We start from the raw sequence: 16,246 nt of genomic DNA, 5'->3' as shown, positions 1-16,246 counted from the left end.
TTGCTGGGTTGTTGATCCTGGGATAAGAAAGCAGGCTGAGCAAGCCAGTGAAAGCAAGCCAGTCAGCAGCTCTTCTCCAAGGCTCCTGCCTCCAGAATCCTGCCCTGTTCAAGTCCGTAACCTGACTTGCTTTAGTGATAAACAGTGATGTAGAATGATGATTTGGAATGAAGGCATTTGTTTTCTAGTGCTTCCTGTGAGACTTAATAGGGATGAGGCTTTCCAGGCCCACTCCCTTTGGGATCCTTTGGCCAAGCTGCTAATTGTTTCTGAGGAGTAGTCTTTCTGTTTGGGTAGTAGCCACTCATGATTTGCACTGTAAGTGGCTTGTGTTAACATTATCAGAGCTCCCTAAAGCTGGAAAAACATGCCTATCGACTCTCCAAATGAATCGAATAACCTTGCTATTATTTCTACATCACTCATCAATGTATAGTTAACTTCTTGACAAGTTCTTGACTTTTCCTTTTTAGTTGGCAAAGGAGACATCTTTTTGATTATGTGAGCAAGATCCTTACTCCTGCAGTCACCAGATACTGCCCAGGGAACATGTTTTAATGCTGTTCTTGTGCTCCTTTTCTCAGCAGTCACACAGGCTGGGATCACTGTTTGTGCTTGTCAAAGACCCTCTTCTTTTTGTTTGTTTTACCCACAAAGTCCTATCTAGTCACTCAGTCCATCAGCATTTATGGGAGGTAAATACACTTCTAATATGGCAGGCTAAGATGCTTTGGCCATATCTTTCTGTCCCTTTTTAGTAAATAGTTTAATCTCCTGTGATAGTTTTAAGCCCTGAATTTGACATTACAGCTTATCCAGGATAATAACATAGTAACCACAGCATCTTATGCCATCTGTATAATATCAAATACATTTTTATACCAGCATTAATAAACCTCAGTTACAAAAAAAATCTAAGATATTAACCATATCAGTGCCACCAGCCCCCCTTCTTACACGAGCTCACAATTCATTCTGCCAGTCGGGCATCAAAGCAATTTTTTGCTTTGTAGCTGATGTGTAGCTATAGCAATGAAACAGAGCAATAGTAATCAAATTTAATGGCCAACGTAAAGTAAAATGCTAAATATTGTAGTTACTGACATTTTTCATAAAAAAAAAAAAAACTTGGGTTAAAGCTGCACAACCAACATTCACATAAAATTCCAGACCTCTGTGACAGATGGCTTAGGAAAAAGAAGCCATGTGACTGGGCTGCAGAGTTTTATAGTGCAAAACCCATAAATAGTGCAGATTTAGCTTTGAAAAATACCAACTATTCCAAGAATAGTCTCATATATATACATATATATTAGTTTTTATAGAAGTATTTCAAATATTGTTTAAAAATTAGAGATTCTAGGAGCCATTACAATTATTTGTGTTATATAATTAGAGTTGATTAGGAAAATCTCACTCCTAATGTTTGAAAAAGGTGTCTCAGCTTCCTGCTCAGGGCACCTGACTTGGGGAAAATGGATGTCGTGTGCTGGGGATGAGTCCAGATGGGCTTTAAGTAAGTGCGCAGATGCATCTGACAATTACACTGTAGCAGGAAAGGCCCTTTCTACCCACGATGGGGATCACACACTCACAGCATGGGTTTTTAATCAGAGTAATACCACCAGGCACCATTTTTCTGTGCTTTGAACTCTAAATGTCAGTACAGAAATCTGAGAGGTGGGAAAGGCTGGTGGAGAGGTAGGGCCAGAGTTGCAGCTGAGTTGGCCCTTTTCTCTTACACCTTCTAACACTTGGATTTATAAAGAGCTATTTGGTGTCTTTATTTGAAGTACTTATACTTTAAATTTCCTAGGGCTGCCTATATACCTTCCAGCTTAGGAGGGACAATATAGGCCATCTATTGATGCTGCCTTTGAGATGCCCACCTTACTGCTGTGGATGTGTTCATTGCATTACTGAGGACATGCACAGTATGATCATAACATTACAGTATAGAGAAAAGAGAATCTCAAAACAGATTGTTCTGGCTTTCAAGGGCATATTTTATGGGTAATGACTTCTAATGAAAGGTACCAAGTTTATTACCAATGATGGTGAAACTGAAGGTTTACAGACCTAGTGTTGTAATCATCATTTCTCCTAGAAGATAAGTAGTGCCATAGATGTTCAACAACAGGGACATGATTAGTGTGACCGGGGCACCTCTATCAACTAGAACATTACCTGGTCAGTGAGACAGTAATTATGTGAACCAAAGAGCAGGTTAGAAAGTCTTATACAACTGAAGACAGAAAGCACGCACTCGATTCTTACTCAGCAGTAACTAATTGCTACCACTGTAAAGATGATAAACATATGAAATATATTTATAACACAGAATTATACAGTGCAAAGAAGAAATGACTAATCCAAGGTGTGAAATTGAAATGAAATTTAGAGATACTTCCCCAAATTTCTAGGCCTTGTTCAAACAAAACAGACATTTTGAATTTAAAATCATGGTCTACCAAGCTCTTTATTTAACAGCCATAAAGCACTTTAGAAAATAACTAAGGCTATGTGTGAATTCAAATTTTATTTCCAGCAATTATAGTCATGCCACTCACAGAAAATCATTATTTCTGTACCACTATTTCTTCCACTGAAAAATGAAAAGTATTATCCATGTTAATCTTTAGGAGGATTTAAAGGGATTCACATAGTCAGAGATCTATGAACAGTATGTAGCACATAGTAGGTATTCTACAAATCACAATCCCCAAAAAGACATAGCCCTCAGCTATTCATAGGGCTAAAGAGTCAATATTTCATTTCTTTACTTGTCTTGAGGCAGGGTCTCACTACATAGCCCAGGATGGCCTCAAGCTCATGGTACCCTATCTCAGCCTCTCTGGTTACAGGCTGAATCACCATGCCCAGCAAGAAGCTAGTTGTTACATATCTAGTTACAATACACTTACGCAGTCAGTTTTTTATGGTCCCTGCCTCGGGACCCTCATCTGATCTTTCATTCAAAATGTATGGTACAATGTGTTCAGATGTTAAAATATGCTTTGGGTTCTAACCACCCAGGGCCACTGGGGTATTACTGTGAGCAGGCAGCACTAATGGTATGCTGTTTCTAGGCCTCATTCAAGCAAAAACAGACTTTGAACTTTAAACACTTCAAGTAAGTGTCAAATTTTTGTTTTCTTTTAAGGAACTGTGCATATGTCATTTTGTCTAAGCAGGTGGGGAAAACACCAAAACAAATAACAGAATGCTTGGCAAGTAGCAGTGATGAGGATAAAGATAGACTTGAGGCATGTTCTACCTCTGCGTATTAAAATAGGCTGGTGCAGCTCTCAGGGGCACTGACAGAAAGTGCCCAGCAAACCTGGGATGCTCACTCTCTACCCATCGACACTCATGACTCTACTCCTACCAGAGGCACAGGGGTTGGGCAGAAGCACCTTAAGGTGTGTGACACTGTGTAAGGTATGTGACACTGTATAAGGTGTGTGACACTGTGTAAGGTGTGTGACACTGTGTAAGGTGTGTGATGACACTGTGTAAGGTGTGTGATGACACTGTGTAAGGTGTGTGACACTGTATAAGGTGTGTGACATTGTGTAAGGTATGTGACGACACTGTGTAAGGTGTGTGATGACACTGTAAGGTGTGTGATGACACTGTGTAAGGTGTGTGACACTGTAAGGTGTGTGACATTGTGTAAGGTATGTGACACTGTGTAAGGTGTGTGACACTGTGTAAGGTGTGTGACATTGTGTAAGGTATGTGACATTGTGTAAGGTGTGTGACATTGTGTAAGGTGTGTGACATTGTGTAAGGTGTGTGACACTGTGTAAGGTATGTGACATTGAGACCAATTTATGTTTCCAAACTCATATTGATGTCAAATAAAGATGGAGGACGTTTTATATATCTTAGAACCAACAAAAGTACTGGAATAAAAAGAAAACTAGTATTTCAGACAAAATTACCTTTTAATCCTTATGATATTCACTATGAACTAAATGTACAAATTATTCTCTCCTTTCTTAAACAATTTGAAAGAGATCTGGTGGTATGAATATGTTATTCAGAGGTAAGATGGTATTTTAAAACAAATAGTTTCTCTTAATATCTAAAATGTAGTGGGCTCTGTATTTGGAAAGTGACCAGTCATGTTAGAAATGGCCTGATGTTCTTTGCACAGATATGATGTGTACCTGATGTATAGAGAACACAGGTTTGTTAAATGGAAAACAGTATGGATAGCAGGGTAAATTATGTATATCATCTGTGGTAGTCTGAATGAAAATGATCCCCGTAGATTCATAGTAAGTGGCACTATTAGAAGGTATGGCCTTATTGGAGTAGATGGGGCCTTGTTGGAGGATATGTGTCACTGGGGCATAGGATTTGAGTTTTCAGAAGCTCAAACCAGGCCCACTGCCTTATTCTTCCTGCTGCCTGAGGATCTAGATGTAGAACTCTCAGCTACTTCTCCAGCACCATGTCACCCTGAATACTGCCATGCTTCTAACCTTGATGACAATAAACTAAACCACTGAACAGTAAGCCAGTACTTGTTAAATGTTTTCTTTATAAGAGTTGCTGTGGTCATGATGTCTCTTTACAGCAATAGAAACCTTAACATCATCATATTTTTATATTTAAAATATGATAGAGACTCAGAGTTTCCTTGCCCCTCTGAAAACACTCCGAGTGTTTTGCAGATCACTAATTCAGAACCCTACTTAGTGCATAGTCAGTTGTGTCCTTGTAGAAAAATCTGTATTGCCTGAGGTGGTATTTCAGCACTTTTAAGGTTTTTAGGCTTTGGCCAACAGGCCGCAGTGTGCTCTTCAATTAATTCTCTGATTGGTGCTGTAAGCAACCAAAGAGATGCTCACAGCAAATATTTCTGGATGAGAACAAGAGGAAAAGAAGTAACCAGCCATCTCCGGTTCAGATGGAAGGCACTGTGAAGCCACCTGTGCATGCCTCAGCCGCCACAGGCCCACCTCTACCTCAGATGTCCAGGGGCGGAGCATTCCTTTCCTTCTGCTTATTGGTAAGCTCATTGAATCCAGAGTCTGAAGCTCTGTCTGAAGCAGTGGTTCTCAAGCTCTCTAATGCTGCAGCCCTTTAATAGAGATCCTCATGTTGTGGTGACCCCCAACCATAAAATTATTTTTCTTGCTACTTCATAACATCAGTTTTGTTACTGTTATGAATCACAATGTAAATATCTGTGTTTTCTGATGGTATTAGGTGACCCCTGTGAAAAGGATATTCTATCTCCAAAGGAGTCATGACCCATAAGTTGAGAACATAGTCTTAACCAGTGGTGAAGACAATGCCAGTGCTTAGACTACACTTGCCAACATGACTTATATACTGACATAACTATAGAACAAGAAAACCTGTTTTCTGCATTTGCTTCTAAATATGAAGCATAGGAGATCTTATGGGAGTGAACTTTGAGAAATGAAGACATTAACAACCTGTGATAGAGGGAAAAACTCAAATCTCCTGGAGGAAGAATGAGGCCGGCATGCAATGCTCAGGGGAAGATGGCATCTAATCCCATGTTTGCTGGCAATAGCAAAACCACACATCCAGCATGGTTTGCTTAGTTGCAGGTCTGCAGAGTTAATTAACCAGTTTTTGTTTTGTTTCTAAAAGAGTTGTTTCAGCAAATTTGTGAGAAACAGTTCTACATTCATAACACCAATGAAGACAGAGTTCTACAAATTGGTACAATTGTGTGGAAATGTGAGTGCTATGCAGTTCAGCAGTACTGTTCACAGTGATGCTGAAGGGAGCCATAACTATCCTTTGTTAACAACCCTTGTGTGAGGTAGGTACTTCTCACAGGAAATTTTTTTTTAATATCTCTGGCAGGCATAAGTAGCTCCTTTCAGAAGCTCATCTAAGTCCCTTCTATTTCCACTGTCCACATCCAGGTATCAGTGGAGAATGCAAAGAGCTGTACTGGAGAGGACATTATCTTAGGAATACCAGGTCTGCTGCATAGAGCCTCGCTGACACAAGGAGTGGGCAAACAGACATTAGAAAAGGATTATATGGCTTTTTGAAATATGGTGGTTAAGCAGGTGTTTTTCTGATCAGAAATGTGTTTTTAAAAGAGAGCAGCTGGACAGAAAACACCACTCAACTGTTAGTCATCTGTGTGTTACTTGCTTGACGTCAGCAATTAAATGGGCCCTGAAGATCTGAGGTGAAAGAAGCATTCTGGGGACCAGGGAAATGTGCACATGTGCAGCATTTGTCCTAGCAGGGCCACTCAGCTGCTTCACGTAAGTAACTGTGATGGCAGACCCCATTTGCTATGAAACAGAGATTAAGTCAGGCACACAGCACTAGGAAGGAAGACACTGAAGTATTTCTGGAACCAAGTATCTCTATAACAGTCTTAAAAAAGAAAAATAAATCAGATCTTAAAATGTCAATTCAAAAATAAGGTTGTGTTTTAAAATCCCTCACATTCGTCTCCTGTGTCAGTAGTTTGTGACTGGCATTATGAATTCAGAGAGTTTGGTATTTTCTTCATATTTTTAGAGGGATATATTTTTTTCTTTGTTTAAGAACCTCATTTGTTTAAAGACTGTTTTTGAGTGGCTTTTGGCAACCATCTCTTCCTGGGGTTTACTTGGCTTGGCTTCTTCCAGAAGCTAATTCTGATTCTTCTGTCAAATGCTTGGTGGCACTATGCTACCTGCTCTCCTGAAGACCTGGCATAGCATAGGCAAGCAGCTGACCACACAAGGATGGGGCTGCTCTTAAAGGGAAATGTCTCAGTTTGCATTGCACAGACTTCAGGGTCTGAGACTCACTCAGGAAATCTTCCATTTTAAGCAAGGGTAAAATCTGTGACAAGAAAATGTCTGGGTGCTCTATATCGGCAGGCTTCTAATCATCTAGGTAGGTGATAAGTTCTTTGAGTGAGGCCATCTGTGTAAACAGGAGAAACACTCAGCCCTTACAGCCTCCCCTGTGGCCCACTGCATGCAGGGTATTTGTGCACTCATTAAGTCACCACAAGTACAAATAAATATTTCCCAAGTTAGAAAGGAAAAGCTATGGGAAATATGATTAATCTCTTAGGAAATGTATTGTGTTCACAAAGGTCCTAGAATTTGATTCTGGATTGAACATTAAAGCCTCTAGTCTCCTTAGTCTGATGAGAACACTATAGTCTTAATGTCCTCATGCTATGCAGTGGTGACATGTACAATAGAACTCTATGGTCAGTTTCAAAAATGTTTCACCAGACACTTTTCTAAATGGCTCTGATCTGCAGACAGTGAAATAGCTTCCACAGCAGAGATGCATTTTAACAATTACTCTCTTTCCTTGTTCACCAAATACCTCAAAACAGAAACAGTGATGAGATTCTCCTCAACCACCTCATAAGTCACTGATTCCCAGATGACTGTACCTCCAAAATAAGCCCACCTTCCTTCCTTGAATCCTTTGTGAGCTTGTCCCTGCTTGGGTAGGGAGTAGGGGAAGTGAGTGGATGCAGGGAGGAACATGAAAGGCAGTTGATTCTCGAGTCGCTGGCCCACCTTCCATGCTCTTGGCCTAGCTTACCTTGGCACGCAGGCTCTGTGGTTTGTTGGAGAGGATGTCTGTGGCTTCCCTGCAGCGGGTGGAAAGGTTCAGGATGGCAGCAGCTGCTGCTATGTGGGTGTCTTCACTGCACTGACCATGGCCATAAGAGCTGGCATGGATTGTGCTCTGTGTGTGGGCGCCAGCACTAGGCAGCCCATTAGGAAATTTCACTGGGTTTGAAAAATGCTTTGCTGTTGAAGAGAGATTTGATTAGCAATTGCATGTACTCAGCTTCAGTCATCAAAGTTTTTTTTTTTTAAAGACAAAACATCTTTCATTAAAATAAATTAAAGCAGAACCATTATCTCTTGATATGTTAAATGAAGGTTACCCAGGCAGGTTTCACCAAGGTGCACAGAGCAGATGATGTGATTCTTCAAAGATGCCATGCTCTTAAGACTTTTTGTATTTTCTTTATAGGTGACAGAAACTCCATCATCAATGTTAAAGGGCAGGTGTATTGGCAATATGTATGCAAAATTGTAGATTAAAACAAATGAGCAAAGCCCATCATACACAGCAAACAGCCCAGGACCGGCATGTGCACAAGCTGAACAGGAGGAAGACCATGACCAGGCCAGGGCCAGGCACCTTTCAGGGGCTGCTATCACTGAGGTTTCTGCTTAGACAGGGTGTATTTTTATTACTTGGAATGAATGTTTGTTCAATACTTAACTAGGACAGAGTCCTCAGTGACCTGAACAGAGGACAGAGAGAGCCTGTTCTCAAGGTGAAGAGATAGGCCATTTAGTTACCAAGGCTGACTTTCTGTGTTTTGTTTTGGGTATCATGGATTTTCTGAAGGACATAATTATGCATATTTCTCTTCACTGTGGGCTGTTTGTAAGCACCCTTCATGGTTATGGGAGAAACATCTAAGATATAAAGATATAAAAGCACGTTGCTATTAGTTTTGGATTAAATATTGCTTATTTTAAACATTTGCTTATTTTTTATGAAAAAATATTACTGAATATTATTTCTGTAACTATAAGAATATGAAATGTTACTAATTCTATTATGGTTTTTATAACTAAAAACCAAACAATATGAGTTGGTAGTGCACTCTTCATCTACCTTTATGTGAATTAAGTGTATATGCACACGTATACATTGTATACATATAATAAAAATATTTATACAAATTGGATTGCTAGCTAAAAACATTATTGTGTACATATTTTTTTGAATCTAACAAGTTGTCAATGGCTACTCAGGTTTGCTGGGACAATTTTTGATTAAGAATAGGTAGATTTTTTTATTATGTACTTATCAATAATGGATAAACTCCTTTCAAGTTTGCTGACCTATCTGGAAGAGGGTAGGGGGTAAAAACAGACTTTGTACATGTAAGCATTGCTCTATCCATGGGATCTCCATTTACAGGTAGGTGTTAGGTAGCCTTTTAGGTTCCTGAAATTGTGGGTCAATGTGACATAATGAAGCAGACACTGGACTGACAAGATGCCTACTCCATTCAGATATAAGATCTGAGAGGTTCATAGATTTTTAAGGCTGTAGTAACTGCATGGCTCACAGAGGACTCCAGGTGGATGCCTTTTTTAGTGAAGGTGTATTATCCATCATTTCTGTGTCTAACACCTGTTTCTCCATCTTTTCATTAGCATATTTAAGAGAAATGTATACACAAGACCACCAAGTCTTATACATTGCACAGCTGTTCAGTTCAGCCTTCTGCACAGATGTGTGGGAATTAATGAGAATACTATTTAACCTATTTTGAAGGTTTGTATATTAATTAATCCTTAAATTTACTAGTCAGTGTTTTGACAGTCATATGTTTTTATCCTAGTAAATTTGAGATTCCTTAAATGATTTTCTGAGATTTTTCAGCTTTCCCTACCTTCAGTCTGATGGCTTTTTGATGATTTCAATGTTTTAAATAGTATTACATATTTCATCTTATTAGATTGCCACAACCACAACATGAATTAAAATAATATAGTCTAACAGCTGTCATAGCTTTCAATATATTAATTACAATCCTAATTATCTCTTCAGCACTGTTATATTTAGATTCAATAATGGTACTATCTGTGAAATAACTAATAAAATATTCAGTGTAACTTTGATATAAAATTAGTACTAATGGTTATCTTACTTATTTCACTATTGTTTCCTGTCATCTCTAGAGAGCACATTTTATATTTGTATTTTAATTTATAACCGCCCCCCCCCATATACAAGATGCATTTTAGGGTAATGAACGTTAGGATTTGAATTTGAAGCTTACATTCAGGAAATGGTGGTGTTTTTTGTCCTTGTCCTGTTTGTAGGAGAGGGCGTTTACCAAAAACTTGTGCATCAAAACTGGCATAATCGAATGGTACTTTCCCGAACTTCTCCTGTTCTTTTGATGCAGTAGCCCTTGGAGAGGTGATGGCTTGTGAACGGAAGTTAAATTCAATTTGCTTCACCAAATTCGTCCTGGTAAGAGGCAAGAAGTAGTTTGAAGAAAATAGAAAGAAATTGTGTCAGGATTTAGAGTAGATGGAATCGCCACTGCCTGACAGTTCACAGAGACACTACACAGAATTTAGAGAGGATGTGCTCACAGTAGAGTGGATGCTCTGAGATGCAGTAAGAGGGAAATGCTTTGGGCTGAGTCTGGTTATGTTGCTGCTCCATGCTCTGTGTCCAGACTGCTACCAGTTAAAAAGGGTATTTAGTCCTTATGCAGAGGTATTAAATGTATTTTCATTATGTGTATTATGTATTAAACTGTCATTATTTCAAGATGTATCTAAATTACTATATTCTATACTCATAGAGTTTTAATATAATTATTCTGTTCTAAGTTTGAGTTAAATAGTCCTGTAGATTTTTTTTGTGTCTGAACTAAACAGGAACATGGTACCTGTGCAGCAAGCTCTGGCCAAGCAAAGTATAATTCTGCTTAGCTATGGTCTGTGTGTCAAAGATCACAAACACACACACCTTTCAGGATTTTCAGAATAAAAAAATATTTTTCACTTTACAACAAAATAAAATGTTGAAAATGTTTGTGATAACTTGTGGACTAGGTAAAACTTTTCAAATTGTACATTAAAAATATTTGAGGGATTCATATGCAGACCCAGGATCTCCCCAGTTCTTTCAGCTTTTCCTTCAAGGCAGTCTCTACTCCTCTTTGACTCTGATGACTCCCAGCTACCACACTAGGCTGAGATTCAGGCAAGTAACCCACATCTTCCCTGTCTTCTACACCAGTCCTCCTAGACTTACTTTTATTACTGGTGCAGCCAAAAACCAACCCAACAGTCCACCTCCATGCCTAGGGACTAAGCCTCTTGTTATGGGCCCAGGGTTCTCCTAGCTCTTCCCAACATCACTCTCGACCTTTCCTAACTTGCTTTGTGACTCCTGATACCCACAGAACAGCTCTCTACCAGGGATTTCAGAGCCACCACACTTGATTAGGATACAGATTAAGCAACAGAAACCAAGGACTGGAAAACTCACCCCAAAAAGGATGAGACCAGATATCTGCACCAAGAAATACTCAAAACTCCTAACTCCAGATCTTTAGATCCCAGCACAAAATCACAAACAAGAACAGCCATGAAAATGTGCCTCTTTTAGAAGCCAGAAACCATATTGCAATAGGCTTACAGAAATGCAGCTTAGCTAAGGAAGAAGTCAGGGCTTCAAAATATAAACTATAAATATGTTTAAGGACATTAATGAGAATATGAATAAATACCTTAATGAAGACTGAAAAACCATTAACAAACAGTTGAATGAAAATAATTTAAGACATGAAAGTAGAATTTAGCAACAACAAAAAAATCAAGGAGACTCACTAAAGGAAATGTAAACTAAAATAACATTGGAAGTGAAACACTTAGGATATCAAAACACCACCCTTGGAGATAAACCTCATCACAGATTAAAAGCATGGAAAAGAGAATTTCACACCTTGATGACAAGGTAGTGAAAGTGGAAATCTCAGTCAAAAAAAATTAAATTTTAAAAATAAGGAAAAAAACAGAACAAATATTCAGGAAATCTGGGAAACCACAAAAAGACCAAGCCCATGAATAATGGGCATAGAGGAAGGAGAAGAAACCCAAGTAAAGGCACAGAAAATATTTTAAACAAAATCATACAAGAAAATATCCTCAATATAAAGAAAGAAATGACTATAAAATTACAAGAAGCACAACAAATATCAAAGAGATAGGATCTAAAAAGAAACTCCCCATAACACATAGTAATCAAAACACTAAATGTACAAAATGATAAAAGGATATTACAAGCTGCAAGGGGAAAAGATCAAGGAACATATAAAGGAAGAGCTATTAGAATATCATCTGACATCTCAGAGGAGACTCTGAAAGCTAGACAGGCATGGACAAGCTCTGAGAGGGCACAGATGAAAGCCAGGCTACTATACCCAGCAAAACTAACAATTACAATAGACAAGAGGAAGAAAAACACTTCATTATTAAAACCAAGTATGAATCTGATAGAAGAGAAAGTGGGGAGTAGGCACTCATTGGCAGAGGAAAAGACTTTCTGAACAGGATACTGATAGTGTGGGCACTAAGATAAAAAATTAATTAATGTTAATCTTATGAAGCTAAAAAGCTTCTGTACAGGAAAGGACATGATAATTCAAGTAAAGTGTCAGCTTATGGAATAAAAAAATCTTTAGCAATTGTACAACTGAAAGAGGATTAATATATAAAATATATGAACTAAAAAACTTGACACCAAGGAAACAAATAGCCCACTTAAAATGGAGTACAAAGCTAAGAGGGGAATTCTCAAAAGATGAAACTCAAATGCTGAGAAACCATTCAGAGAATTTTGAATATCCTTAGTCATTAGGGAAATGCAAATCAAAACTATTTTGAAATTTCATCTTACTCCAGTCATAATAGTCAAGATCAATAAAAAAGCAAAAACAAAAACATCACATTCTGGTGAAGATTCAGGGAAAGGAGAACATTTATTCATTACTGGTACAAGTACAAACTGATACAGCATTTATGGAAATCAGTGCAGAGGTTCCTGAAAAAGCTAAATATTGTTCTCCCTCAAGTTCCAGCTGTACCACTTTTGAACATATATCCAAAGGACTCTACATCCTACAGAGATATGGGCTCACTCATGTGCATTGATTCATTGTAGCCAGAAATTGAAAATAGTCTATTGAAGAATGAATAATGAAAATGTGTACATTTATACAATAGAATATTATTCATCTATTAAGAAGAATGCAATTATGAAATTTGCAGGTAAATTGATAGAGGTAGAAACAATTATTCTGAGTGAGATAACTCAGACCCCCAAAGACAAATATTGTATTTTCTTTTATAGATGGTTATGTGTGTTTTAATTAGAATAATGACAGAAGTTAGGTTAGGTCCAAGGGGGAAGAGGGTATCTTCCAATAAAGGGAAAATAGAATATAGTGTTATAAAGAGATAAAGAACATGCTAGAATTGGAGGATTAAGGTGAAAGGGTGGTGAGAGGTCAGGGTAAAGGAGGAAGTATAAGGAGGAACAATTAACACTAAAGGCCATTTGAAAAGTCATAAGGAAACCTACTACTATAGGAGCTTTCTAAAATATATATGAATATAAGAAAAAAGAGAAATTTAATGAAGTTACTATACAGTGTAGGAAACAATGCTCCCCCTCAATTAAACATCTCATGCCACCAAGTAAAATCCTCAGTGCTAGGAATGGGTCACATTTTATTGACCCAATGGGCCAAAGAGTTCCTATAGACCACCCTAACCCCTAGGCATAATAGGTGATTTCTAAGTTTATTGGTTACTCCTTACAACCTGATTGTAAAGACTTTTGTTGAATACAACACTCTGTCATTGAAAAATCAAGCTGGTGCCTAACTGAAAGCTTCACTACTATGGCTAGCATTTATGGTACAAGGTATTCTGCACACTACCAGAGAACAAAAGTAATAGTATCACCCAGCTATAATCCTTCAACTGACATCAGTGAGCTGCATGAAGGATACTAGTAAATAGTGGCACAAATGTTATGGGAGTAACCAAATACATTTTGGTTTTAAGGCCCACTCCATGAGTTGGAGCCCATTTCTGATTCTGCTAAAGTGGTCAGGAACCTTAGAATAGATTTGTCATGTATCTATGGGAAAATATAATACTACTGTTATGCTAAAGGAATGTGGCTCTAAAATGACCCCTAATGATATACTGCTATACCCATAGATCAGAGTATTGCTCAACTCTCATCAGAGAAATTTCTTTTTGAAATAGATTGGAATTAACACAGAGACCCACACCTGGTCTATTTCAGAGAGTGAGAAACTTTTGAGCACTCAGTACTAAATGGAATGTTTTCATCAAACCCTTCCCCTCAAGGCTCAGGAACCTACATAGGAGATGTAAAAAGACTGTAAGAGCCAGAAGTGACTCTATGAAAACAGTGTCTTCCAGACACAACAGGACTGATGCACATATGAATTCACAGAGAGTGTGACAGCATGCTTGGATCAGAACAAGTTCAAACTAGACAAAATTGCAGCATAGAGAAGGGGAAGTGGACACAAAGTCCCACCCCCACTGTAGAAGCCATTTGGAACTGATTCTTGCTGGGAAAGGGAAAATCAGTTTTCTCCACTGCAGTGCTGCTAGGTATATCAATATAGTCCAAGGCATAGCCATGCCCAGGAGAAATTGGCTAATACAAAACAGACTCCATAGTATATAAGTGTGTGCATGTACATGCACATATTTTGTTTTGTCTTACTGGGTTTTGTTTGTTTGTTTATTTTGATTTTAACTTTTGGGGTTTTAAATTTTTTTTTAAGAGTAGGGAGAGAGCGAGTAAGCACACATGAAGTTGGATGGGTAAGGAGGTGGTGAGAACCTGGGAGAAGCTGGGGAAGGGGAAATAATATGATCAAAATATATTGTATGAAAAAATTGTTTTTGAATAAAGAAATGCTTGAGGGAATAGTGGATGTAACTGTAAGTTGGTTTATCACCCTAAAATTGTAGAAATATTCTAATCTAAAATGACATTAGTTTCTAAAGCAATGAATATACAAGAAATTCAATTGCAGCTTTTCATAAGCATACTTAGGGAGAATCAAGAAAACATTCCAATACTAACGAAGAATCCCATGTTAAGATTTCTTATCGCTACATATTTAGTAATTTTTGATTTTCATTTGACGTTTTTCACTCATGTGACTTGAATGTTGGTTTTGATTCTTTTAAGTGAATCTGTAGAAAAAAAATATCAAGAGAAGCTACATCCTGTGTGTTTTCCCTTGCCCTTTCTTAATTGTCAACATGGTACAACCTAGAGTCAACTTGGAAGAGGGAACCTCAACTGAGGGACTGTCCAGATCAGACTGGCCTGGGGCCATGTGTGAGACACTGCCTTGATTGATGTTTGGTGTAACGGCCTTGCCCTCTGCAGGCAGCATCCATTCCTAGACAGATTGGCCTGGGATGTGTAGCAAAGCTAGCTCAGAGAACAAGCCAGTAAGTAGTGCTGGTCCTTTGTTTCTTCTTCAGTACTTGCTTGAATTTGTTTTTTTTTTTTCATTTAAATTTTTATTGTGCATGGATAAATTTTTTCCTACATGAAGAGTGTTCTAGACCTCTGGGAACTGGAGTCACAGATGGTTGTACACTGCCATGTGGGTGCTAGGAACTAAACCCCATTCCTTTGCAAAATCATCCAGTAGTCTTTACCACTGTGTTATTTCTCTAGGTGAACCCATGCCTCCAGCTTGAATTCTTGATCTGACTCCCCTCAGTGATGGATTGTGCCCTGGAAGCATAAATCAAATAAATCCATTTCTCCCTCACTTTGCTTTTGGTAGCGTGTTTTATCACAAGAATAGAAAGCAAAGTAGAACACCTAGAAATACTAAAATGCCTACTAGTTGCTTTTGCATTTTTAGTGGCTCATTAACAGCAGTTATTTGATACCTTTCTTTCCTCTCAAATAACTTCTACTACATGCATGATTGTTACAGAAAAACTTGTTATTACCTTAAGTATCAACACTCATTTTATGTAAAATATCTTCTAAACTACTAGATGTTATGAGGAACCTGGGCACTCAAGGGACCATGGCAGACACTTTAATACTAGCTACCTTCTTGGAAGCCCTGTGCCTATGTGGACCTAAAGACAGCACACAATAATCACATACTTTGAATGTTCCTGATAGAGTTTCCTCCAGTCAGAAAAGAAATCAGTCACAAATGGGAGCCTACCTTGTGTTATATTAGTGACAGAGAAATTGGATTAATGTATGTGATTGTATATTTCATTCCTTTAGGTTCACCAATATTATGTTAGCCTTGTAAAGATAGGGACTTTAGGTTAAACTTCTGAAAGTTTAACTAGATCATTTGAATGATGCTGCATTCCCTAGCCTTGCAAACAGGCTGCCCACATCAATATACTGGTGACTGAACATGACATGAAGCCCTCAGAGCAATGGCACACGTAGAACAGAGTTTCTGCTGGATCCAATGAACAGAGTTCATACCTGTGAGCCTGCTCAGGACAGTTCCCAGTTTGGGAAGAATCAAACTGACTTTTGTCCTGTGTCATTGCCAACTTTTCAGCTGCGGCAATTGGACAACCGGAAAGACTGTTCAAAAAAGAAGAGTTGG

The 16,246-nt window shown here is 38.3% G+C and overlaps 1 protein-coding gene across 2 annotated transcripts in view; it reads right to left on the bottom strand.

Moving 5' to 3' along the window:
• St18 (ST18 C2H2C-type zinc finger transcription factor) overlaps nt 1-16,246 on the bottom strand; it is a 124,213-nt gene that overhangs the window by 33,603 nt on the left and 74,364 nt on the right. For both annotated transcript variants that reach the window (XM_015986945.3, XM_076563994.1), the window contains exons 9-11: nt 16,120-16,224; nt 9,845-10,038; nt 7,570-7,781 (exon numbers count right to left, since the gene is read on the bottom strand). In XM_015986945.3, the coding sequence (XP_015842431.1) occupies nt 7,570-7,781; nt 9,845-10,038; nt 16,120-16,224 (511 nt within the window). The remainder of the gene's footprint in view (nt 1-7,569; nt 7,782-9,844; nt 10,039-16,119; nt 16,225-16,246) is intronic.

The sequence above is a fragment of the Peromyscus maniculatus genome, chromosome 2 (assembly GCF_049852395.1).
Source record: "Peromyscus maniculatus bairdii isolate BWxNUB_F1_BW_parent chromosome 2, HU_Pman_BW_mat_3.1, whole genome shotgun sequence".
Classification (NCBI taxonomy): domain Eukaryota; kingdom Metazoa; phylum Chordata; class Mammalia; order Rodentia; family Cricetidae; genus Peromyscus; species Peromyscus maniculatus.
This window is presented reverse-complemented; position numbering and strand designations above follow the sequence as displayed.